General features: G+C 41.1%; 5 protein-coding genes across 6 annotated transcripts in view; 2 read left to right on the forward strand and 3 right to left on the reverse strand.

The window, feature by feature from the left end:
* The window catches only part of LOC135331751 (uncharacterized), a 92,659-nt gene extending 79,153 nt beyond the window's left edge, over window positions 1-13,506 (reverse strand). The window contains exon 1 of the mRNA XM_064526996.1: window positions 13,497-13,506. The gene's annotated coding sequence lies outside the window, so the exon portion shown is untranslated. The remainder of the gene's footprint in view (window positions 1-13,496) is intronic.
* LOC135331739 (glycerol-3-phosphate acyltransferase 3-like) overlaps window positions 1-17,419 on the forward strand; it is a 34,704-nt gene extending 17,285 nt beyond the window's left edge. The window contains exons 5-15 of one of the 2 annotated variants that reach the window (XM_064526981.1): window positions 1,060-1,154; window positions 1,352-1,417; window positions 2,132-2,218; window positions 2,524-2,613; window positions 6,305-6,398; window positions 6,498-6,613; window positions 6,693-6,748; window positions 12,206-12,291; window positions 16,434-16,562; window positions 16,950-17,029; window positions 17,169-17,419. In XM_064526981.1, the coding sequence (XP_064383051.1) occupies window positions 1,060-1,154; window positions 1,352-1,417; window positions 2,132-2,218; window positions 2,524-2,613; window positions 6,305-6,398; window positions 6,498-6,613; window positions 6,693-6,748; window positions 12,206-12,291; window positions 16,434-16,562; window positions 16,950-17,029; window positions 17,169-17,322 (1,053 nt within the window). In that variant the 3' untranslated portion in view covers window positions 17,323-17,419. The remainder of the gene's footprint in view (window positions 1-1,059; window positions 1,155-1,351; window positions 1,418-2,131; window positions 2,219-2,523; window positions 2,614-6,304; window positions 6,399-6,497; window positions 6,614-6,692; window positions 6,749-12,205; window positions 12,292-16,433; window positions 16,563-16,949; window positions 17,030-17,168) is intronic. The other variant, XM_064526982.1, reaches the window with a different exon arrangement.
* Window positions 4,364-6,072, reverse strand: LOC135331737 (uncharacterized). Its single transcript, XM_064526978.1, has one exon. The coding sequence runs from the start codon at window positions 6,005-6,007 to the stop codon at window positions 4,544-4,546; it is 1,464 nt and encodes a 487-aa protein (XP_064383048.1). The 5' UTR covers window positions 6,008-6,072; the 3' UTR covers window positions 4,364-4,543.
* A 44-nt stretch (window positions 17,420-17,463) lies between the features above and the next one.
* On the forward strand, window positions 17,464-18,860 carry LOC135331747 (homeobox protein zampogna-like). The gene is made up of 2 exons (XM_064526992.1): window positions 17,464-17,916; window positions 18,029-18,860. Exons 1-2 carry the CDS (start codon window positions 17,613-17,615, stop codon window positions 18,610-18,612), a joined length of 888 nt encoding a protein of 295 aa, XP_064383062.1. The 5' UTR covers window positions 17,464-17,612; the 3' UTR covers window positions 18,613-18,860.
* A 3,764-nt stretch (window positions 18,861-22,624) lies between these two features.
* Window positions 22,625-25,960, reverse strand: LOC135331755 (homeobox protein ceh-30-like). The gene is made up of 4 exons (XM_064527001.1): window positions 25,816-25,960; window positions 23,824-24,052; window positions 23,693-23,756; window positions 22,625-23,578 (listed from the first exon to the last, which is right to left on the reverse strand). The coding sequence occupies exons 2-4, from the start codon at window positions 24,031-24,033 to the stop codon at window positions 22,896-22,898; spliced, it is 957 nt and encodes a 318-aa protein (XP_064383071.1). The 5' UTR covers window positions 24,034-24,052; window positions 25,816-25,960; the 3' UTR covers window positions 22,625-22,895.
* Window positions 25,961-25,967: the final 7 nt, after the last annotated feature.

Below are 25,967 nucleotides of genomic sequence, written 5' to 3' on the forward strand. Positions count from 1 at the left end.
TTTCCCGATTAATTAAGTGATTATGAATATCATTAACGAAGACACTGCATGTGTACAGATATAAAGGCTATCACTGTGGCCAGAAGGGAACCTGCTAGCTAGAATAGTCTTTTATCTCAACATTCTCTCCAATATAGTGAGTCTTGTGAGCTCCCTTAGTTTTCTTTGCAGTGGCTGTTGTGCTGAGAGCACGTTATTAATAAAATTATTGCTGATTCAGCAAAGCAAGCTGGTACCATGCGCAATAGTCTATTCTACTGACATGCCCCTCCTTTTTCATTTTACCGGTTTGCTGGATTTGCGAGGTTTCAGACTAAAGAGGTCCGGATTAGTGAGGGTCTACTGTAGCTTAATTGTAATGAACAGTTACCAGCCCTATAGCTTTGTACTGTAGCTTAATTGGCTGGCTGAGCATTTTAGAGATTTACACGTAGCAGTATCTGCATATTTGGTGTTACATAAAGTACAATGTCGTGTAAATTTGCCAATAACAAAACCACAATAACGGATATGTTGCCATGTATAATGTATAATAATGAACACCATAATTATAGCGGGTAATTTTCATGGGGTAAAAAATTTAACAGCTGTGATTTTCGTGAGTAAAAAGTTTGTTTGCTTCACTGCCTGCACTGTATTGTATGTGTTCCGGTAAATCACGCCTAGGCTTTCGTGGGGAAAATGTTTGTCGAGGTTGGCTTTCCCACGAAAACAACGAATTTTTACCTCACGAAAATTACCCACTACACGGTAATAGCAGACTGACAATTCTTCTCTGTTGCTACACACTAGCTACAGTGACCACACAATTATAGTCTGTACCAATGACCCTCCGAGCTGGAATCGTATCAACTTGAGCAAGTCTCTAGCTTCCATGTTATTCTCCTTCTGATGATATACCATATAGCGGTAATTTTCGTGGGGTAAAAAATTCGTTTTTCGAGTTGAACGAATTTTTTACCCCACAAAGATTACCTGCTATACGGTAGTTGTTATAGAAAAGGGGGAAAATAAATGTTTGCTCCAGTGTGTAGAGATTTACCCCTCTCCCTGATGCAGGTGATAGTGGATGATGAGGTGACCAAGAGCTTCTCTACGGAGGAGGTGGAGGAATGGAACTTCCTCACCCGAACACAGGTGCATGTCAGTATGAGGTGAGCTCTAGTAGAGAGGGACCCCGTCACAAGTCACTAGCCTTAGGCTGTGTGTGCATACCTTTGCATAGTGAATGATCACACCTTCTGCCTTAAATATCGTAGGTGGCAATTTTTATGGATAGAAGTCGTTGGACAAGCAATGCTAAATATTTCCCCTCTCCCCCAAATTCAAATCCATTTGTTTCTCCACACAGTTTGAAGGTGGAGCTCCTCCTACTCCTGTCCATTGTCTTCAGGTTTGGACTGTTTTTCTTCGTAAGGTGTGCATTGTATGGGTATATGCTATTACTGGAAGGCCACTAGGTACATACATGTAATTTTAAATTTAAAGGCCATTGTAGTTTGTTGATTTTCAGTATTTGATCATTTACTTATGAATGTTGGGGAAACTATTCAATGGTGCTACCGGCCAGGTGTGGACATTTCCAGCTCTATTAATTGATATGGCGAAAGTGGTCCTCTTTGCTTTGTGTGTGTGGCTTTTGCCCCACTTCCCTCCATCAATAGCACTGTTTATACCGCCTCTTAACCTTATTGCCCCTGAGTCTTTCATTCATTCAGTCTGCGTCTGTACTGGGAAAATGAGGGTAAGAAATTGAATTATGCACTGGAAATGGTTAGAATGTGACAAGATGTTGGGTTTGGGGGAATTCAATAGTTGGGGCTTTTGTTTTCTCCTGGTATGTTATCAATCTACCAAACTTCCATGCTGGATTCATCAATTGGCTTTGTGACTGTTTTCCTCCAGCTTCATGGTGGATGTGTGCCCTTTTGATGTGTGCCTTTTTAACCATGGCAGTAGAATTGGGAGACTCTGCCCCTTACGCATGTCCATTGTTACACTGGAGTGGATTCCTATTACCAACATGGTCCCTTTAGGAGCATGTACAGTAACCCAGGGGTCATACTATATGTGATAAAATTATGAGATGGGAGCAATTTATGATGGAAATGTTGTCCCTCTCTCCCTCCAGATTGCCGATAGGTATTGTGAGCTTGCTCTGGCTGTTGGGGACTATGTGTGTCTTCTCTGTCCTCAACAGCGTCTGCCCCCACTCTCCGTGAGTCAATCTCCTTCTTGCATGTACTGTGCGTGTGTGTCTCCGTGAGTCAGTCTCCTTGCATGTGTAGCATGTACATAGTTTCCACCTAAAACAAACCATTTTAAAATTGAAAATTCTAGGTCTAGACTTGAGTTATGGGCCAACAAATAGTTCCAATGCAAGCTGTATTAATTACGTTGTGTAGCTTTGCAGACAAAGCTATAATTAAAAACACATACAATAGCACCGCCAATCCTATGCACAACCTACTACATGATTGTACTCTAATTAATAACATTACCCCCTCCACCTCTCTCCCCCAGACTAAAGAATAAGGCTGAGCGCTACTGTTCCATCGTCTGCTGTAGACTACTAGCACAGACCTTCTCTGCAGTTATCAGCATTCACAATCCGTAAGTCCACTGGTTGGTTGCTTAGTAACTATCTGGTGGGAGAATCACTTTGTGGGTACTGTATTCCCAGAGGAAGTATATAATTATGACACTTGAATTCCCATTGTGATGACGCGTGCCTAGCTGAAAGTTTACTGAAATTTACCGTGACCTTGCCACGACAAACTCTAGGCTTGTAGAATGCTTGTAACTGACTGTTTAGCTAGCTCTGTACAAGGTCTCTATGGCTAGCTATAGTGTTTCTTCAGCTGAGGTCCAGGTTAAAACTCGTTTAGATATTTTTTAATGGTGCAGTGTTCTCACCTCTTGTAGCAATATTTTGTAACTGAATAGCAAGGGGTTCACTGGGCGGAAACAGTTTGATCTAGGTCTAACTATACTACCCTTGATTTTGAAAAGCCTTAATTAGTCACAGAATAACAAAGTTGTTATTGGGAACACACTACATACATTGAAAACCATGTCAAAATAGATTGGAATGCGATTAAAAGAGAGCTCACGAGATGCGTGTCGTACCTCCTCTGCTATATTCTAGTCTCGTGGCCACACTCCTCCTTAGGGGAGATAGTCTGGCCAACAGAGTCACTTTTCTTGGTTCTCAGATGTCCAAAAAATGGGCGTTACTGAAATGGGCGTGGTGACGATGCTAACACTGGCTAGCTATTTATTACTCCCGTACAGATTTTTAATGATGTTCTGTACTTGAAATAACATTTTTAGTTGATGTATATCAGAATTTAACTTAGCCATTGCCTAACTGGCAAAGACAAAGGTCAAGTACTACCAACCTCCTCTGTGAGGTGAAGTCATGTGATAGATTCTTGCAAATCTGATTGGAGCAAGAAAAAGTGACTATAATGCCAGACCCTCTCCGTGGCACCTATCAGATCACATGCAAGGGAGTGGTCTGGCCCCAGTGTAATGGCTGGTTTTTAGGCTACAAACAGTGTAAGCATGTTGACCAATATCCTTAAGTTTCTGGTATTTAGGGTTATGCCCTTTTTGTCGAATACTTTCAATGCCTTTATCATGGTTATCATGGTGGTATGGTGATCTACCTCCCTTTTATATATGGGTGCTCCATTGTCAGAGCAGTTTCCAAAGTTGAGGTGGAACAAACTGGCTTCTGCTATCTGGCTTAGTTTTCATAATGGTCACCATCTGCCTTGATCATGTTTTCCCCAAGCCCACACTTGAAGCATTCAGACCCTTTCTCACATTTATATAGGGAAATATGTACTGTGCGTGTGTGTGCGTGTGCGTGTGTGTGTACGTGTGCGTGTGTGTGTGTGTGTATTCTGTGCGTGTGCGTGTGCGTGTGCGTGCGTGTGTGTGTATTCTGTGTGTCCGAATGTGTAGAGTAAGTTGTGCTCACAGATGTGCCTGCTGGGTGGTGGTTGATACTCACCTAAACCACCACTAAACCTCTTAGGCCTATATTATAGTTTACTACATAAAAGAGGAACATTTGTGTGTTGAAATGAGATTGAAGATTGAAAATAGCCACCACCACTTGGGCACATCCCTGCCAGTGCTTGATATTAGCCACTACCACTTTGAAAATTCTGGGCACATGACTATCAGTGCTTGATATAGTACAGTGTTTATATTTGTACGTGTATAGCTCTATACACAGCTGATGCTCTAGCTCTATACACAGCTGATGCTCTAGCTCATAATTATGTTGACATGGTAACATAACGGCTGTGTTTTCACTTCTTATTCAAACTGCTATTAGACATACAATTGCTTGTCATGGAGACTCTCATTAGATCAATGCTTTCACTATTCACATTCACACAGTTTATGTATTGCTCTCTCCTCATATATATACACACTCTAAGTTATTGTTTATTCAGCTGTTGTTTGTATACCTCATCACATTATTACTGTTCACACATCAAGATAGGCTATTGTTCTCACTATTAACTCAGCGCACGTATAGTTCCACAATCTCTAACAGAATGTCTTCGTTAGCCACGGGTGAATCTCTGCACACTCTCATCTCTATGTCATCACTAGTAGCAATCAGACTCTTGTAAAACCACGGGGGGTTGTTAAACGTACAACACGAGCTGACTTCACCACACCCAGCTCCATCCCATAACGGATCACTGTCGTAAAACTCGAAACCTGCATCTTCTCTGCTCCCCGTGTCACAGAAGTAATCATTACTGACAAAATCCGGAATCGTGGCTGCTTGCCTAAAGCCGGCATTCGAACACCTACAAGAGGAGAGGTGGCCTAAAGTCTCGTCCAAAGCTGCTGCAAATGTCCATATGTGTTGCCTCTCTGTGCCGTGTGTGAGGCTAATACCATCCACGTACACGTCGTCAATACTCCGGGTGCTAGATGATTGATACGGAAAGAAAGCGTTCGGTGTTCTGTCTTGATAGCCTATGATTCGACCACACACATGTGAGTAGCTTATCCCGTTGACTGGGAAGAAGGAGCCTATACAACCGGCACCAGTGTCTACCGTACGGCATAGTCGCAATGGCTGTAGGTTTGTGTCCGTCCACACTTGGAAGTTCTCAGGGCAGGTCTGTTGAAGATCTCTCATATTCACGTTGGCTGCTCTCATCCACCCACCACTGAGTCCCCCACAGCTGCGTTCCATGTCACAATACACTCTCCTCGGTATGGTTTGCCCCCCTTCCAATCTGGACACCACCCAATAATTGCCAGAGAGAGCTTCCGGTATGGTCTCAAGGACTTCTTGGCAAGAGACGGCTGGATTGAGCGGAGTGAGTCCAATCTGAGGTGTAGTTGGGGGTGGTGCTGTGGTTGCCTTTGTAGTAGTCGGCTGTGTGGGTTGGGTTGGTGGTTCTGTTGGTTGTGTCGTAGCTGTTGTTGGTGGTTCTGTTGGTACTGTCGTAGCTGTTGTTGGAGGTTCTGTTGGTTGTGTTGTGGTTGTTGTTGGTAGGTTTGTTGTAGCGGTAGTAGTTGTCATAGGTGTTATTGGGGGTTCTGTTGGTCGTGTTGTGGGTGTTGTTGGAATCAGAGTGGGTTGTGTTATTGCTGTTAAATTGTTAATGATGCTTTCAAAGAAGTTAGCTAATTCTTTTTTCACTTGTGTTTCCACCACTCTCTCCATATTGTTCAGAATAGATTGTTCGAGCTGTTTGTTTAACTCCAGTACCGAAGCTTGTCCCGTCTGAACCGCACTGTTAATCTCACTCAGAGAATTTGATGACTGCGTCGATATCTCTTTGCTCAAGGCATCGAGAATTTCAGCCATCGATTCTTGCAAGTTGGACCGAATCTCCCCCCTCAGCTGCTCTGGTGTTAGTGCAGTGAATCCGACCAATGGATTGCTTGGGCAGCTGTCTTGAGCATTTGAGAGGCAAACCAGCGCTAGTGCTAGTACAATTAGGCCAACTAGTCTTGTCATAATCTTGAGTTAGTCTTTCTTGGCTATGCTTTGCTTTGAGAAAATATAACATAATTATTATGAATATGCATTGTAATTATTATGAATATGCATTGTAACTATTATGAATATGCATTGTAACTAGGGACGTTAAGAATACTATATAGTGATTAGTTGTCACCTTGTTTGCATTAAAGATGAATTAATCTATTCAAATGTATGTACGAAATGTATTTGTCCAATGAAATTTTTTTAGGAACATTTTTTTATTACAAATATACGACATCTTAATTGTGTTCTATTCTCCTCCCTTTGTAGAGAGAATCGAGCCAAACTGGGTACTGTGTGCGTGGCAAACCACACCACTCCTGTCGACATCATCATGGTAGCTCAGGACAACTGCTTCACACTGGTAATTTAAGCCAATATATAACTTTGTAAGTTGATGATCTTTACCTGTTTCAATACATATTTCATGCCGTGCAGTTAACAATTTTTACCGTATACTCAGGTTGGTCAGAAGCACGGTGGCTTCACTGGTCTCATCCAGAAGGCTTGCTCACTGGCACAACGCCACATATGGTTTGAGAGAAAGATTGCCGATGACAGACATATGGTGGCTAAAAGGTATCCCCCTCAATTCTGTATTTTTACTATATGACATTATTGAGGTGAGCTAATTGCAAATGTATGTACACCTGTGCAGGTTGAAAGAACACATTTCCCAGCCATCAAATAATCCCATCCTCATCTTCCCTGAAGGTCAGACTTGTGTGTGTAATGTGAGCCCCTCTGTTAGGTCATCTTCATGAGAATAGTAGCCAGTGAAGATGTCACTGCTATTCTGTGGTCTGTGGCTAGTGAGGTCCAATGTTAGTGAGGTCCAATGTGTGTACGTACATGTAATTTGCAATAATTACTGAATTGCAGTAATTATAAATAGTATTTAATTTGGGGAAACCTGATACATTGCTCATTACCACTTAAACTCCACGTTCTAATCAACCCATTGTTTGTCTGTTTTGACTCTGTGGTCACCAACAATAAGAGCTTTAATTGGGTCCAACCACAGTTGGTATCTGCGGACTGGACAAACCCCTAAAAAGTTTGAGCCTGTCGGCTGCCGGTATGCGGTCAACTTGTGCTGCTTCTGTTGAAGAGCTTTTCAAGTGGTCATTATGGTGCACACGTGCAGTGTAGCCGACGGGAGAGGACTTGTGTGGCTTCTGTTGGTATAAAACTCCCCGCATGGCTTACCTGTGCTCCCTTACCCTTAGCATATATGGTTGTTTCTATAATGCTTGTGTGGTTATCACGTGTGTGCTTGTGGTAAGTGTGTGAACTGTTCACTCCTAACTTGGACCCTCCTTTGGAACTAGGTTGGTGTACTGTAACACGTACTCATATATCATTGCCATAAGTACTGGATTAGTAGCTATAGACCTGATAAGCCTCCCCCCTACTGCTAATCGGGAGTAGGCGATGTTTGATGAGGTTTGGGCGGCTACATACTGCCCTAGGCGCTATAGCTATAGTACATGCATACAATGAGTGTGTATAATTATTATAGTGTAGATCACATCTGTGCTAGCTTTGAAGCCTGCCTTAGCTATAGATCATCCATTGTCTATAATTTAGTAGTGTCCTTGGCTTGTGTTGTATTCACAGAAGGACAATTTTGGGTATTTACCCACTGAATAGTTGAATGCATGACCTCGTATAATTAAGTGCGGCTATCTCTACAGCTGACATTTGCATATTGTGGCTTTGGTAGGTTTTGTACGATGTTGTCCTCATATTGTATTACTTGTGGCTCCATCTAATAGAATCCTTTTTATAATTATGTAGTGAGGTTTCAGCCATATAATTTGGTTTTAAGTGTGTTTCAAGGGGCAGACCAAATAAGGCAATTTGGTTGCGTGTGGAGTGGGCAGCCCTGAGGAAGTGTGTGTGTGTACTGTGCTAGCTAATGAGGATAATGTCTGTGTTTCTCTAATGAGATTAGAGAATATGGCTACACAGATTATACAGCTGGAATTATAGTGGTGGTCCTGGGCTTTGTATTTGGTTCACATTTTCTCAGTCTAATGTGGGATATATCTGTTAGACCCATTGACTGATAGAGCTTCCTCCTATCTGTGATAGTACAGTTAGCAAACATTCTTCACTGAATTACTAGCCATTTTGAGAGGATGTATTTTGACTATAGTTTGGATGTCTTTACAGTATGATTGGAGTATTTCAGAGAGTGTGTCTAGGGCTGCAGTTGAGGTTCTGATGATTACTACGAGATGCTTGTACCCACTATGTATAGTCTGTTTACTAACTTCCCCTGAGCACTTAAGCTACAGACTACTCAAACCACATATCAAGTGTACTATAGGTCTGCGCTTGTCCCTGTCAATACAATGGCTTGTTTTTGTTAAGTAGCTAGACAACCATTGTCTGTCTTAAGTGGGCCACTTATCAGCTACTTAAGTGTGTAAGTGTTGTTCAACGTAATTATGTATGGCTACATATGTGTTATCAGATTTGTATCCAGGCCAGTTCTAGCGTATGGTGAAGTTATCATTTACCACATTTCTGCAACAGCTGTTTCCCCACAGGAACCCATCCATATTCATATGAGCCTTTCTATGAGCTCCATCGGAATGAAGTGGTTTTGACCGAAAAGATAAATCCGGAAATAGTACATTTGTTTACGTGCCTAGAGCTGTAATGTTTTTACTAAAATATAAACATCAGGCCACTGAGTTGTGTTAGGTAGCCGCAGCTGTAGGACCGGAAGTGGAGAACAATTCAAATTAGAGATTAGATATGATAGTCAAGTGCCCAAGGCCATTGTTTAAGAGTCCATGTATGTGAACTGTGTGTGTTGCCATTGTGTATGCACTGTCCAGCTGACTGTACAGCTGATCCTGGGCCCTTGTTCAAAGCCTTCTTCATTATGTGCTTTGGTAGAAAGCACGCCTCATCTCATCAGAGGGTAGTAATGCAAACTGCTAACTTTGTGTGATGTTACTAAACACACATACTTAGACTAAAGACCTTGAGTTTGTAGTTAGTGTAGTTGACCTTGGGTACAACAGTACACCTATAAGTAGCGTGTAAGGTAGACACTATTCTGCTGAAAACTGACAAACTCATTAGGTGATGAGCAGCTGTGTTTGGTCATCACTATTAACAAGTGGTTAGAATTGGTATCTGTTAATAAGAGCATCAATCAATGGAAAATGTGTACACTTGTGAGCTTCAGATCATATCCTTGTTTGCTCTCCTAATTTCTAGGGCTTGTATGGCACATATTTCACTACATATATAATTATATATATATACATATAACCCCTCTCTAATGTGCTAGAGAATTCTTAATCCTCAGATATGACAAAATAATGGTGAGCCCACAAAACGACCCACAAGTTCTACAAATAAATCACTCTTAATTACACAGTCTTGCTCAGCAAGCGTGCCCATAATTCCTGTCAATTTGGGGTGCTAGGTGTGATCATTTAGACCCATATTAACCCACTTGTGGATTCAATCATTATAGGCTTCCAGTGATTCCTGTACAGCCACTGTCCTTCGGGTCTTCCCACTTTACCGTGTGCCTACATGCGCTTCTGTTTATTGTGCTAGCTAGAGCTCACATTTCTCACAGTTTGCATAATTATATCTACGTATGTCCGATTTTGCTTGTGCGAGTCTTTGTCCGTCACATGTAACATTTGCTTGTACATGTATTGTTTTCAGTTTGCTTATATACACCAAATGTGTGTAATGTTCGGATGCTTGTATGGTGCTTTGTATACTTGTGCATTCATGTAAGTTTCTTTGCTTTCAATTGCGTACAGTATTGTTATTTTAGTCATTTACTTAGCCGTTGGGTTTGTAAGGTTGTACATAAGACCTACACACACAACGTAAAAATGAATTTACTCGGTATGCGTTTGTTTGATGACGATAATTCCATCGTAATGAGCCTCATTTAAAGGGTCAGCAGCTGCGTACATACATCTCTCTGTATGATTGCACATTGTCCTGTATAATCATACTATATACGTAACGGTATAGATACATGAAAGCTGGTGTTATGGGAATGTTGTAATTGTTCGTGCTCGGTCACGGCTGATTAACAAGCTAAGTGTATGTGCATGCGTTCCTAAGGGGGTGTGCAAATGGCAGACTAAAACCTCCACGCCTCATTTGATACCACTAAGAGAGCTAATGGCTTAAATTGACATTCCTGCCCTTGCCCTGAGGCTACTGCATTGCTGTTCATTGGCCCCTGTCGGCGTGCTATATAATACCATACATTCGGTTGTGTCTGGATATGAATGGCCTTTGTAAGCCATCGTTTAGTGCGTGAGTGATATTACTTTGAACTTATTTATCGCCATGTTACCTTCATAAATAATTACTGCGACCAATACTAATTCAGAAAATTAAACTCTTAAAATTAATTTATGTGTCTCAAAATTCCGCATAATTACTGCATGTAATTATGAACCCCCCCCACCCCCCATAGCTTTAGTTAGGATGGCCCAGTGTAATTATGAACCCCCCCCCCACCCCCCATAGCTTTAGTTAGGATGGCCCAGTGTAATTATGAACCCCCCCCCACCCCCCATAGCTTTAGTTAGGATGGCCCAGTGTAATTATGAACCCCCCCCACCCCCCATAGCTTTAGTTAGGATGGCCCAGTGTAATTATGAACCCCCCCCCCCCACCCCCCATAGCTTTAGTTAGGATGGCCCAGTGTAATTATGAACCCACCCCCCCCCACCCCCCATAGCTTTAGTTAGGATGGCCCAGTGCAATGTCATGTGATGCAAGCCATAGGGTAGTACCTCATCATTGTGGGCCTGAGGGTTGCTAGGGAATTATGTGATTTAATTGTCTGAGCTACTTGATCTGTGGCTGATATAAAGACTCTGACCTTCCACACAACACAAACCAGACTGGAACTAACTGGTACTGTACTTATGAGATGTGTGGGACAGTGTCAGTGTTAGCTTCCTTGGTAGTGTGGTTGATCGCTCCCTGTTGTGTTTCTGGAAGGTAGACTTTATGTGCTCACCACATATTAATTACTGGTAGTTGGGTTATAACTTAATACAGATACCTTAAAATTAGTTTATTTTACTTCTGTGGTATACCTTTAAATATTTTACTTCTATGGTATAGCACGTGTGTGTGTGTGTGTGTGTGTGTTGTGTGTGTGTGTGTGTGTTGTGTGTGTGTGTGTGTGTGTTGGTGTGTGTGTGTAGAAATCATATTGTTAACTCATCTACTAATTACGCTTTAGTTTAATGCACCTGATTGAGCCCACCTAAGGGTCTGAGTCTAAGTGTCACGGTTGCTTTGATGTTGTTGCCCACTTCAAACCGTTACTATGGACCTTAAGTGTTCACTGGGCCCACTTGTTGTCCACAGAGCTTTAGCATAGCACAAGACCACTTATGGTAAGTGAGTTGTGGATTCTGGTTCACCTCAACTATTATCAACAGCACATGTGATATGGATATTTCCCATCTGGTCATACCAAGAGTACATGGACTACTACATTTTGTTGTGTGTTTCCATCTTTTTTTTTGAATTTGAAGATCAGTTAATTTACTATCTCATCCACAATCTGTTGCATTTACAAAATCACATGTTGTCTCTTAGTTCCATGAGATACTGTCTTTTCCCACTGTTGATTAATCATTGCTAATCTGATGAGGCCAGTGAGGGTGTACTTTCCGCCAGTGAGCGAGTGTACTTGCTGGTTTTTATGATGAGGCGCTTCCAATAATCATTTCAGGGGCATTCTCCGCTCACAATAGCCTCTAGGCACACGTACACCACCTTGTGTACTGAGGGACCTTGTATAATGAGGGGCTCTTGTGTACAGCTGTGTGTACAGCCAGTCACCAGCTCAATTAGATTCAATGTCCCTAAGGAAACGAAAGCAGGCAGCCTTATTATTGTCCACTTAGTCACCTGCCGACTGACTACAGCTGGTCATGCAATTCTATAAATATAACCACTGCTTCCTTCAATAATTCCTGTCTCAGCACGTAGGTCGCATACCCAGGTGTTACACCACTGTTTGAAGTGTGTCCATTAAAGGTTTGAGTGTACACACATTTGTTACATGTGTGCAGCAGTAGAAGTGAAGGTTATAATTTCCTGGTAATGCCCTCGCTTTACCTCTACCTCTGTTATTACTCTGTGCAGGAACTTGCATCAACAATACTGGGGTCTTCATGTTCAAGAAAGGATGCTTTGAGCTAGGTGCCACCATCCATCCTGTCGTCATAAAGGTAGGAGTATTTTAATTATAGTGCCTGTGTCAGTCCCAACAACCGCTCTTCTTGTTCGAGTAAATTATAATCCATTGCATAATCTGACCCATAGCTTCTTAAAACTACCCTCTGAAGCAGTAGAGTGTTAGCATGCCTCTTAGTTTAGGGAAGGGATTCTATCCAGAGTAGGTCACTAATAATGTCATGAGTATAGTACTAATTTTCTGAGCTTCACTATAGGAAGTATGTGGCTGTAAGGATATGTCATCTTTGTATAGCCTGAGGCTGATAGTCAACCTCAAGCTTACTACACTGGTTGTCTGTCTATGGACTACTATTCCTTGCCACACTATATTGAAGCACTTCTATTAATTTGCCTCAAACCTGTGTCCTATTTCTTGAGCTCATTTTTAAGTGTCTGTGTCTGTGTACTTATTGATTAATGGAAACCCTTTGCTCAAGTCTCACTAAGTAGGCATGTACCCTTGTAGAGATGCTATATCAATTAATCTGGTCCAGCTGTAAATCCAAATTTCAAATCATGTGGTTGTGTGCCCACCGTACCTTAAGTGTTTGGGGTTGGCCCTAGGGTCAGGCTGGTTACAGCTGTTGAGTGCCCATGCAATGTCTAGCTATCAGCTGATCCGAAGCCACTGGCATGAATCGTGGGGAAGCTTCACAAAGTCGAACCAGATCATACAGTGTATGTGTATAACATTTAGACACTGCATTGCCAGCTTTATTGAATGCCGTTGTGGTACGTCAACAGTGTTTCTTATCGCCCCAAATAAATGTTTAATTCCCAGAGTGTTGTGTTTTGAAGATAGAGATGATTTTATCTCATGTGCATGCGTTCAACACTGTACCTAATACGTGATTCATGTGTGTATAAACACTAACAGTAAGTGTGAAGTTTTTATACGCCTAGTCTTGTGATTTAAACCTAATGTTTTTCTGTTTACGTTCGTAAAGTGCTTTGTGAGTACTTGTCAGCATAAGGGTAACCACGAGGATCATTTGATATCCAAAGGTGACCTCTATGTAGAGGTGTTGACACTGTTGAGCAAGAATAATAAATTATGACTTCAATATTTACACTGAGGAGATTTCTCAATCTTTGTCATGTGATGATTCACAGTGTTGTTGCACTAATGCTATCAGTAAAGGTCATGGGTATGTGTTGAAAGAGCAGACTTTGTGGTTACTTTGAGGGACGTAGCTAACACTTTTTCCACAGTGGTCTAGGGAAGGTTCAGTTAAGGTTCATCCTTGCAGGTGGCACTGTTGAGTGTAATCTTCTATATAGTGGCTATTTAGCGGGTGTACTTTTCTTCCTGTTGGCTTGTCTTATTGAACCAACACTCCCATCCTGATCAATCCCCCAATTGTATTTAATTTCACAATGTAATGATGATAGTGATGTCAATTCTAGTAGCTATACATACTCGCCTACAACTGTACACCACTCCACGCGTGCGTACATTGAATAACGTTATCTACTGTTTTATCTACAGTACATTGAATAACGTTATCTACTGTTTTATCTACAATGCTTTATTCAAATCTCTAGCCTCAACTCTAGAGCCTTTAATTGTCATCTCTTTGTACTGCTACAAGACAATAACTAACAGGCACACACACTGGCTGGCTATAATAATACATTTGGAGGTAGCAAAGGGAGCTAGATTAATTTCTTACTCAATTTGGGTGTGTAATATTTTGGATATTGTAACATTACTGGAACTGGATGTTTGTTTCCTGAGATATGTGTTTCACTACCACATACCTAGTAACTATTACCACTTTCCCATACCCTAAGGTTTGCTCAAAAATTTATGTTTATCTGTATGGCTTTTATGTATCAAGTCATTCCCTTTAACAAACGGAGATCCAACCTCTGGTGTGGTTGTTTTGAGTGACTAAATTATGGGTAATATTTACTGGTTTTGTGGCTTAGAAGCATGAAATTGAAATGAGTTTTGGAAACTAACTGTTGTTAAAGTATAGGCTTTCCCATGTTTATTTTTTACTGCTATATGTAGCATGAACTGGGGCATTCTTTTGTGGGCTCTAGTTTTCTGTGAGAATGAGGCACCAGACTCAGTCAATTATGGCATCCTTTTACAACATATGCCTGCAATTATAGCTGTTCTCAGGCCCTTAATTATTTACAAACTTTTTGCCCACAAATGAGATTGCTTACAACTCCAGCAGGCTGTTTGATTGGCCACAGAAAGCTATTAGTTACTCATGCATGTACCCAATCTATTCAACTGTGGTGATCTGAGGCATCCAGGCACAGTTGTTCAGTGAGTTTATAGTGGCTTTGTATACCTGGGGTAAGGGCAGAGGAGATACACAAGAGTACCTGGATTAGGCTGAAATTGAGTTAATTAGTCACATGCATCAATGACTTTACTGTTAAATTTTGCACCACCTAATCAAGCCTAATGGAGATACTCGGTGTTGGACCTCCTCTGGGGTAAGCGGGCCTTAGGTCTCAGCTATCACCTGTATGTACATGTATAATTATAGAGCTGTTTAATGTATCTAGATGTGGTGTTAGTTGGGTGCAATCACTTTGTAATAGCCACTCAGGTTTATCAGAACTTATCAGCTTCTTTTTACCTCTTCACAGCTTCAACGGTTTCCTCTCGTGAAACTTTTGAGACCCTTTTCAAAGAAAACTGTAACAGTTGTTTGTTATAATTATACCCTAAATGCTTCCCATTATTTAGGCTTGTGTAATTGGTGCCTGCCCGACATAATATAGCTTACATATCTTGTTTTCATCAAAAGCATGGTCAGTGTTTATCCCTGTAAATAGTATTCAATAGAATACATCCAGCTGTATACTAGCATTGCCACACTCGCCAGTGTAGAGGATGTGACACACTACACAAATGGTATACACTGCACCTCGTTTCCTGTCCTATGGTCACCTTTGTGTCTATTAGCTTTGTTCCCTCTACCCAATGCCCCTAGGGCTCTTAATCAAAATAGGAGGATTTACCCTAACCCCGCTATCATTTCTAGTTGCTTACCACACGACACGTTCTAAGCTACATGATTATGTAGCGGGTTTTTTCCTAATATGTGATATCGATAAGTATGCTTATTCTTCTTTTTACTGAGTGTGTACTTTCAGAATAGTGTTTATTCTTTAGAAGGTAATCACATTTGGCTTTGTTTTCTTTCACTCACTCCACAAACACTTACCCAAGGACAGGATAGTGGCTTAGATAAGATCTGAAAAGTAACCAATACTTTGGCATATTTGTTTTTCTGCTTCTACAGATTTGCTTTCTAGAGGCTGTGTACACAAAACTGTAGATATTCACGCTTGATTAACTGAGTGAAAGTAGTTTTTACTTGTCTGAGATAATAGACCGTGTCATTAAAAACTGAGCGTTTTTCATGGTAACTCAACCTTGCAGTTCTTTTAAATTCAGTATTGCATAATAGTTATATGTTTTGTCCCAAATGGTGTTTTGTAACTGAGTTACCTGGAGCTCAAGTCCTACTCCAAATGGACTTATATTTACATAAATTATGTAGGAACTACTTCCATCACCTGTCCTTAATTATCACATACTGTAAGCATTCTTCGATGGGCTACTCTGCTTTTGGTATGGTCAAGTACAGCATAATGGTGTCCATACTTGGCATCCTTGGAGGGTGTGTGTGTACGTGTGGGGGGTAGTGGTGTATACATGTCGTTAGGGGTGTGTGTAGTGTATACATGTACATGTTGGAGGATACTTGACTCAAGAGAATTCAATCTTAATGTGTCTATGATAGTTGGCCATTATTCAATACCTCCAACTCTCTCTCGCCCTCCCTACTCGATTGATCCAGCCACACGTACACAATGCCTGCCAATAATCATGGTGTGTGTATGCATGGTGTGGGTCTTGCTAATCAGTCTCTCTATGGAGTATGAATAGCTTCTCTAGTGAGTATTCACTGCTCCTCTCTGTCTAGTCATTGTTCTCCTACAAAGCAAATTAATAGCACACAATTGTGAATATCTTGTGCATGAACACAAATTGGCTGTGCATTAAAGTAATAATAAACTCCCCCAAATCTTCTAAGTAGCATAATTATGAATATGAAGTGTACGGTCATGTATTTTAATTTTCCGATTTTTCGTTTTCCAGTATCGTCGAGAATTTGCAGATCCATTCTGGAACTCACAGAAAGAGGGACTTCTGATGTATGTGTTTTCTCTGATGACAAGCTGGGCCGTGGTCTGTGAAGTGTACTACCTTGAGCCCACCACTATTCAGGTACTATACATGCTTTGTATTCAACCCATTCTGTATATGTGCTTCAAAGGGTCCCCACTTAGAGTACTGTGTTAAGTGCATGTACTTGTGTATAGTGGCCTTTTAGATTTAACAAGTAGCGGGTACATGTATAGAACAATGTGTCTGTGTTGTTATCACATTAGCTTTTGTTTTGTCAGCTCCTTTTACCTGCTCGTCCTCTTATGAGCATTGTGGAAGTACAAATTGGTTTGTTTTGTACGACCACTTTCAGCTGGCATTGCTATAGTGCCTAATCTCTTTGTGTATATGAATGCCTTATTAGAAACTGGTACAGACAGTTTACATACATCTTTTTGTTTTAAAATAATAATTGCAGTGTTAATGTGAGGTTGTTGCACAATACAGGAAAATGAAACGGCTATTGAATTTGCACAACGAGTTAAAGCCAACATATGTCACCACGGAGGCCTTGTGGACCTTCCCTGGTGAGTTTTCTGGGAATGTGCTGCTCTCGCTCTATTTACTGTTAATTTGTGTTGCCTTTCAGTTTATCATGCATACCTAATTAAAATTTTAGTACGTGTATAATGTGCCCTGTGCGAGAGAGACTTCTCTTCTCTGCAGGGATGGTATGATTAAGAGACCGGGAAATGAGAGCTATCTCAGGAAGATGGTCGAAGAGGAACGAAAAGCGTACTGTGAAGTGTTGGAACTTGCGAGTGATGGAGTGCATGTAGCTACCCAATCTAGTGATAGTGAAACTGATTCTGAACAATAAAGTAAACTCCTGAAATAATGACTGACCTAAGTGTGATTTCTGATTAATGTACCACAGGTAATTACATTCTGTTGCCATGGAATTTCATATCCCGGAAGCTCATACTGTACTAAACCACAACAATCATAAAAGTGTTGCATTTGTAAGGGTTCACTCAAGTGGTAAAAGGAGTATTTCAACAGCAGTCACTGCACCAGTTGCATCACTTAGATCCTTGGCGACAATATCGCTTTTAGCTTAACAGCAACTCTCCTTATTTCTGAAAGTATAGCAACTTGCATCAGTGCCTTATGAGTGCAGTAATGACTCCAACAGAATCGATCTGCTGCAGCACTCAGCCTGCAAAAGAATCAACTTGTCGTGGCCACACTGGACAGACCTCTGCAGTTACGTCTTTCATGATTGACGATATTCTGAACCCCTCAAGAAGCTCTCGCACCATCAGCTCAAGCAGTGGAGCAACAGAGGGGACTTGCTGCAGTGAAGAAGTTACAAGAAGAAGTGATTCACCAGTATCCATGTTTTCTGAAGAGACTGAAAGAGATGGCAGTCCTGATGGGTCTGACTCAGACACAGAGAGATCTAGCTCACAAGGTATGCACAGTGCAACATAATTTCATGCATAGTATAAAGTCATTAATTAGCATTACATAAGTGAAATGTGTGCACTACAATGATATTCATGGACATGTTTTATTTCTTGCAGGTAGCAGTTCTTCACCTATGAAAACCAAGAAGAGACGACCAAGGGCACTTTTTTCGCACGCTCAAGTGTTTGAGCTCGAGAGACGATTCTCCATCCAAAAGTATCTAACAGCGCACGAGAGAGAACAACTTGCCAGTGCACTGCGTTTGTCTGAAACACAAGTGAAAATCTGGTTCCAGAATCGAAGGTACAAGAACAAACGTCAGCATATTGAGCAGCAACGGCTTTCCCCGAAATCTCTCCAATCCATGAAGTCACCTTCGACTAGTTTTGCTCTGACAACGATCCCACTTTTAAGTACCCATCAACCGGTACCCAGGAGTGTGCTACCACCATCCAGTCAGCATCAGCCTATCTACAGCATCTCCAGTAGCGAGTATCTCCGCTATCCCCCGGGTCTCATCAGACCCAATATCACTATCTCCAACTCACTGTACTATCCTCATGCTGCTACCATCAGTAGTGCCATTCGACCACTGACTCCTCTCACGACGCAAACACTGAATCCCTACCATCACCACCCTCTACCTCAAGCTCTCAAAGTGCCAGCTGCCGGTGGTGGCGATTCGTACGCTCATGCATAGTGACTGATTTGCTCCTTTGATTCCCCCCGTTTTTTTCCCTTTGTTTCATTCCCACTTGTTCTTACTCCCACTATATTTATGCGCATACCCAGTAGTTTTCATCACTTACAATACTCTTTCCAACAACAATAATTAGTTCCGCCAATTTTAAAATCAGCTCTATTTTGAAGCAACCTGATCACATATTATTAATCTTTATCATCCATATATTCAATTTTATAATTGTCAAGAAATTGTTCTATAACTGACTTAATTATTAATGAAACAGAAGGGGAATATATAAGTACTTACTATATACAAGGGTGGTGTAGTGATAGGAAATCACTTACAAGGGTGGTGTAGTGATAGGAAATCACCATCTCATCAAGCACTTGTAATGGACTAAAGTGTTCACTTTATATTAGCTCCTCAAATGCCATTACTTCCATACAAGTGTATAGTGAGTGAAGTAATTTAGTGAGACTGTTACATCGATCACCATAACACACTGTCAGCGTTAGGATGAAATATGTAGTACCACTCTCACTGTATCACATACTACACTCCAGGAATGATAACACATTATCATAGCCAGGGGATACAAAGTGGAGGCAAAGATGTCAGAAATGCAAACACACATCTGGGTTTATTAATCATTCACTCAGCCACTTTATCTGTTTAGTAAACTAGCACTTTGTGATGCTGTATAAGGCAGTCCGATATCGATTAATCTATATCCCTCCATACGTAACAAGACAAAGCTATCAGTACGTATATAACATACTTTACTCCCAGCTGTACTTACCATAGCTACCAACCCACCAGCTGTAGTTCTGATACATCGCTGGAAAAATTCCCGTATGTACTAGTGGTGTACAAAGAGTCCATAATAAAAGAGAGACTTTCTGTATACATCTGATTCAGAGTTCAATACTCTCTCTCTTTTATTACGGACTCTTGTGTACGTTGTAATATGGTTGAGACATCTTGGTAGATATTATATGTTGTCTTTCCTTGTTTCTCAGTTCACAACAGTTCAGTTATTGTTTGTATTTCATGGGAGCGAAAAGACAAACCCTAAGTGGTCAGACTGTAAACAACACTTATTTTCAAGACTATACTAAATCTAGCTATATAGCCTATTGTTATAGAAAGTGTATGTAATGCAGGAGCAATTTAAAAAACCCATTGATAAAATAAGGCGTGAAATTGTCTTCATAAAAATGCACCTCTGGACGTATGTTGTCTAACGCCCATACCTTAATGTCTACAATTGTTTCTTGTATTCAAACTGTAAGCACATGTAGTGGTTTTCAAAACTGTGGATTATTGGATGATGGGTTGATACAGTCACACAATTTCAGTTATGTACAACAACGAACACAATCAGGGAAGTTGCAGAAGCTTTCACCTGTTCTGATGAAATGACAACTGGGTGACAGCATAATTGGTTAAAGGATTTGCAAGAAAGGTATTCGGTACCTTATTGTGTGTAGGAACATTCTCACCAACATTTTATAACAAACCTAAAAAGTTCTTTTTCGATTAAAGACATTATGTGTGTGTGTGGATGGATCTATATACAGAAAGGTCCTCGCCACATAATCTGACACAGCTGTGAATGTGTTTACCGGAATCATCTTGTGTACGTGTGTACTTCATCAAACTAGCGCCAAATCCCACTTACTGTTTTTAGTAATAGACAACAATTCTGAGCAATCAACAGTTCTTAGTAGATTAGTTGAAACACCACCACCTGGCCAAGGAAGACACATGCTTTACATTCCGTACCACAACATTGCACGGTCTCTTTTGTTGTTGACCTATTTTCCCACCGCTACCAAGTGTGTTTGCAAATAAAAATGTACGCTTAATAATGTGATCAGTTGAAGTCTTTGTTGTTTTGGACAGGGAGAGGCTCGTCCAACAAATTCCAGATGATCTCAACTCCCTTTCAAGTTGACAATCACTTATGTACATCTTGTGGTGTGTTTGCCAAGAACCCCACTTTGTCAGAAAAGCCACAACTCTTCTCACACAATTAGTTGAGTGCCTACGCCCTTGACTAGTTGTCATAGTTCACACATACTCTACAATACCACCATGCCCTATTTTATATAGTTAGTGGTTTGTTAAAGCATTGTGCATGTACACAGCACTCAAATTGTTGCCTGGTAGCGTAATTTCTTCTCTAGCGGTTCTGGCCAAGATCACAAGTGCATGTTAGCTTTATATGGAGGGGGAATTTTGTACTTAACATACACACTAAGTGGTGGGTGGTTTACAACTACTTGTGAAGTGGTGGTGCAGTACTTGGCTTGAGGGTTTCATAAGTACTAGCTCTCTCACTAGCGGTGAAGTACCAGACCACAACAATGTATATACAGTGTCATAGTGATGGTGGAAATTTAGTGCACCAGCTAGAGTCCAGTCATTATGTTTGCTTATGGCTCATTAAAATTTACAATTACGTTATAGCTATAATAGTTCAGTGAGAAATTATTGCGCATTCATGTACAAGCAGCTCAGAATCAAGTGACAGGCAATTGCGATGAAATACGTTGTCTAGAAGGCACTCTAGGCTCATTTAATTATGTACGCTCATCCTTAATTAACTGCCAATGCCCAAAGGTTGTTCTATAGATGTACACAAAATGTCAGCAGTTGGTCAGACTAATTAGCAGTTTCCCTTTGGCATGGTCCTGTTGTTAAACGTGTTGTTGGTACAAGATTATGCCTTTAGGCAGATTCCTTATCGATTATATAAGTCTTCTCTAGCTAGTCCTACAAGTGAAGGAAAAGAAGGTTCACTTTGCCAGAAAGTTAGCATTTCAAAATCCCCAATTAACGTTTCGGTTTCAAAGCACTCTGTTCAGGTCACACCTCTATGCCAAATACAGAACTAGGCGCACCACCACTGTATAAAAATGGAAGCACTAATTGGTTTAATGGACTGCCCACTCGAAAACCACTGGGAACAAAGGCTATCACTGAGCAGCCAATCCACACACAGCTATCAAGTTACAATGCACCCACAAAATGGGGCACTATTGAAGCTAGTCAACCCACGGGTCTTGGGCATGCACTTAAACTCAGACTTTTTGGAGTGGTACTTGGCAGATTACCAAATGGCAACTATATGTGCACTTGTATGTACAGAGCTACTAGGAAATTATCTACACCTCTGCAGTTTCAAAATTAGATTTAGCATTGAGTCTAGTCTTTGGTAATCACCCACACCCTTATGTAGAGGACCTGTCCCTCTGCAAATTTATTGTTTGTTGATAATATAATTATGAGACTGAGGAGAGTGGTGGTTTCCTATAAAGCATGCAGCCATTTCAATACATGGAGATAGGGCATATAGTGAGTAAAGGTGGTGCTGGTGGTGGCAGAAGGCCATAGGAAGTTGACTGTGTTCAGACCTCAGACTGGTCTCATCAGTATCTCTGACTACCAGACAGACAACATTTGGTAATATAATCCAGCCACAAATTACTTGCTTCTTTTTGTGGTGGGTCAGCTTGTAGTAAGCAAGATGGATAAGAGAAAGTGTTTTTGCAATCATCAGATAGACTGACCTAGGCAACAAAGGAACCAGGTTGTAAATTAATGATGAACAGATGTGTGCTTCCTGTAGGCAACACAGCCTCTGGTTGGACTTGCCTTTTCCTAAGGGTCTCTCTAACTGTGATTCTCTCTTCGATTTAGTGTTGGCACACAATTGCACTATATTACCTCACAACATAATAGCCTAATTAACCACAGCACACTTCATGACTGGTCTGTGGGGTGCCAATACAGCACTGTGGTCAACTGGGATACTTATCTACCCCCCCCCCAGCTGTGGTTTGGTGCTATCAAGGTCTATCATGACACTTCATTCAATGGCTGGCTATTGTGGGTGATAACCAGCCAGCTATACCCCATGTGGTGTCTTGTGGGACAGAGAATATGACCTCCACAAAATTACACATCCCATGCCAGAGAATGCGCAATATTAGGTATAGATCCTTACTGCACATGTGAAGTATGAATTTAAAAGTAAAGATCGTTAATCACACTTGTGGAAATTAAGTTTGATACATTATGCAATGGTGGTTTATTGTCATAATGAAATTGTCAACACACTCAGTACGGGTAGTTATGTAAATATGAGTATAAAAATTAATTGATTCATGATTGGTGATACAAAAATAGTCTGATTATACTTAAGCACATTCATGTGTAAAAAATTGGTGAGCTAAAAAACTATTTGGGAATTGTATGTTTAAGTGATTTTAGTAGCCACGATAGTTAAATAATCATGGTGTTGTGACAGGAGGACTTGTAATAGACCTCTGCCAATCATGACCGACAAACGGTATGTGTGGGTACGTCCCCAGTCCAGAGTGGGTGGAGCCTGTATCCCCATTGTAGTACACCTGCTGGTACGACGAAGAGGGAGAGATGGGGGTGAGAAGACCGCCATTTGCAAAGTATGAGGTGGATGGAGGGGCCGAACGAATCAGAGGAGACACTCCCCCGCTGTGTTTGTAGGGGCCGGCTGAGAGGGGGGCTAACATCGAGGGGGAGCTCATATCCAGCTGGGAGAATGGACCGTCCATACCCGGGGAGGGGGTTTGGGGGGATGAGCGAATATTGGAGGGATAGCCGTATGCCGGACTGTTTTGCATGTAACTATACATCATGTTGCCGTAAGGCATGAAAGAGCTAAACGAGTATTTCGATGCTTTCATTTCCATTTCGGCTTCTTCTGATTGACGCTTGAATTTCATTCGTCGATTCTGAAACCAGGTCTTAACTTGCATGTCAGATAGTTTCAATTTCTCGGCCAATTCACCCCTTTCGTTTGACGAGAGATATTTTTTATCTTGGAACTTTTTCTCCAGCTCTGCAACTTGCTCTCTAGAGAAGGCTGTACGTGCTTTTTTCCTCTTCTGAAAGTAGTCATCGTCATCTTCAATGGTTGCATCACTGCTAGAACCTAAAAGAATACAGTATAAGTCTCTTGTTCTCTTGTTAGTAGCAATTCATATGCAATACATTATTCACATGCATGTACAGCTTAAGCTTATAGCTGTATACTGATTATGCTCACCACGTTTTGTTCCAGTTTTTGCATCGGAATTACTGAATGCAGAGGTTGGATCTGACTTCTTATTCTGAGAAATAAGTACAGTATGTTGACAGTACACACAATACCTAATAGTGACGGTAGCCTTAATTTACCTCAATCTTAGTAAGTTTTGGTGGTGGAACTGGGCCTATTCTGAATGCTCCAGCACCATTGTCGGCGGGGTGAGTGAGAGTGAAGTGATCGGGTTGCTGCTGCTCTATTGCTTTCTGTCTGAGGAGGTCATCGATACGGAAAGACTGTTGGTAGGATGCAATAATGGAGTCCTTCTTTGATGCTCCTGATTTGAGGGTGTCCAGTGCCATGGTTACTGTTTAGGTATATCTGTGTGTGTGTGCATGTGTGTGGTATAATTTAGTAATTAATTGAGGCGTATAGACTATACAGAATAGACTACAGTATTTAAGAATTAAGCAGCTGCATGCAGGATAAGTGCAAAGGAAAGTTAAAACACAAAGATAACATAGCTATAGGAAACGCTTGAGGCATGCATGCATTGTTACACCCCCAGACACAATATCGGGCAAATGCATGCAGGGGGGGTGTAAGAATGCTCAGTCATTGTAAATCCTCAGGGAGTGCTGCATGCACATAAACAGTTAGCATGTCTACTCTAGAAATGTAAGGCTAGCTGGCATTGTGTTACAGCCTGCTATGCTGTGTGTCCTGTGCATGGGTAGCAGCTATAGCACAGTTGCAAAGAAAACAACATTTTGCTGGTGTACTGGAGCATTCAAAATATGCACTTAGTTTGCTCACCCCACAACAGTTGGAATTCTTACTTTACTCTGATGATATTCTTCTATACCAACTATAGACTTACACACCTAATATGCCTATACCCTTATTAATATGGGATACCAACAGGTAAGACACTAACTTATACAATTATTAGCAGCTATGAGGATTGACAAGTTAGTAGTTAATTGTTCAGTACTTACTGGGCCATTAACAAGTACCAGCTGATGGCAATAATCCACAACATTAACTTGGCAACAGTCACTAATCACTATCCGTGATGGCCACAATTGAGTGGACAATGGCTTGCTAATCACCTCATATAACATTCAATCATTACCATACTCCGTACAACATGGTAATTGCACCGCTAATAATTATCCACAGAAATGCTAGATACAAATTGTGAACATGCAGGGGTTCTATGCCACCTACTTCTACACATAATCATAGCGAAAATCAAACACGCTTTTAGTACTACTTGATGTACAGTGTATATATATAGAGAGATGGGAAGCTTTTCTTATCTTATTACTAAATGGGGGTATATTTATGCGTAGCTCGGTACATCCTGGTGAAAGTCACAGGCTTATTAGTTTCAGGCGACTGGGTTTGATCTCTCAACTGGAAACATTGCAATGCATAAATGGACTGTTGGGGTAGGCCTCCACAAACTGGGGGATGGCTACGTAAACTCAGTGGAAATTCTAGCAGCTATATGTGCATGGAGGAGGAGTATATGTTATGAATATAGTTATCATTAGCTACTGTAGTCAGTTTCTAGCCAATTAATTGCCCTTAGGTGGTCTACATGTGGTCGTTATGGGAAAGGTAACGAAGTGGAAAAGATTCCATTTTTGTCACATATTAGCTTTGAAACAAAAGGTAATGAATTGGTGTTAATGTGTGGTCATTGGAAGCTGATGGTCCTCAAAGTTACAATGCATGAAATGATTCAATACTCCAGGCATGCACACATTTAATAGCTACATGTTAGTTACCCAAGTCTTACGCATGCTCCTCGTAGTATTAAACCACAAACCCTTTGATCCAAATCATCAAAAGAGCATGTAGCTAAGTAAAGTACCCTCATAATTTTGACAATCAGACAGACTCAACCGGCCAGTTAATTGATTGTTATGCTGAATATTGGCTGATCTGCAGACAGCTGATCAAGCAGACATACATACTATTTTAATAACTGCAAACTCCTAGCAGAGCTCACAGCAAAAAATGGGGATGTGTCAATACTGGTAATAGAAATTGCAGCAGACATTGCACTCTTATTGGTGCAAGCAATATTTAACAGTGCAGCAGCTATTAATTGCACCAAAACTAATCAAACTCACTATTATTATTGCTTGTCTCCTTATCAAGTTGTCCTGCAGTTCATTCCGAGTATAACTGATCTCAGACCTCCTGCACAGTCCAGCTCTTATACCTCTCCAGGCAAATTCCCCATTGAATGCACAACGCCCACTTGCTAATACCGCAGACATAA

The sequence above is a fragment of the Halichondria panicea genome, chromosome 2, assembly GCF_963675165.1.
Source record: "Halichondria panicea chromosome 2, odHalPani1.1, whole genome shotgun sequence".
NCBI lineage: Eukaryota > Metazoa > Porifera > Demospongiae > Suberitida > Halichondriidae > Halichondria > Halichondria panicea.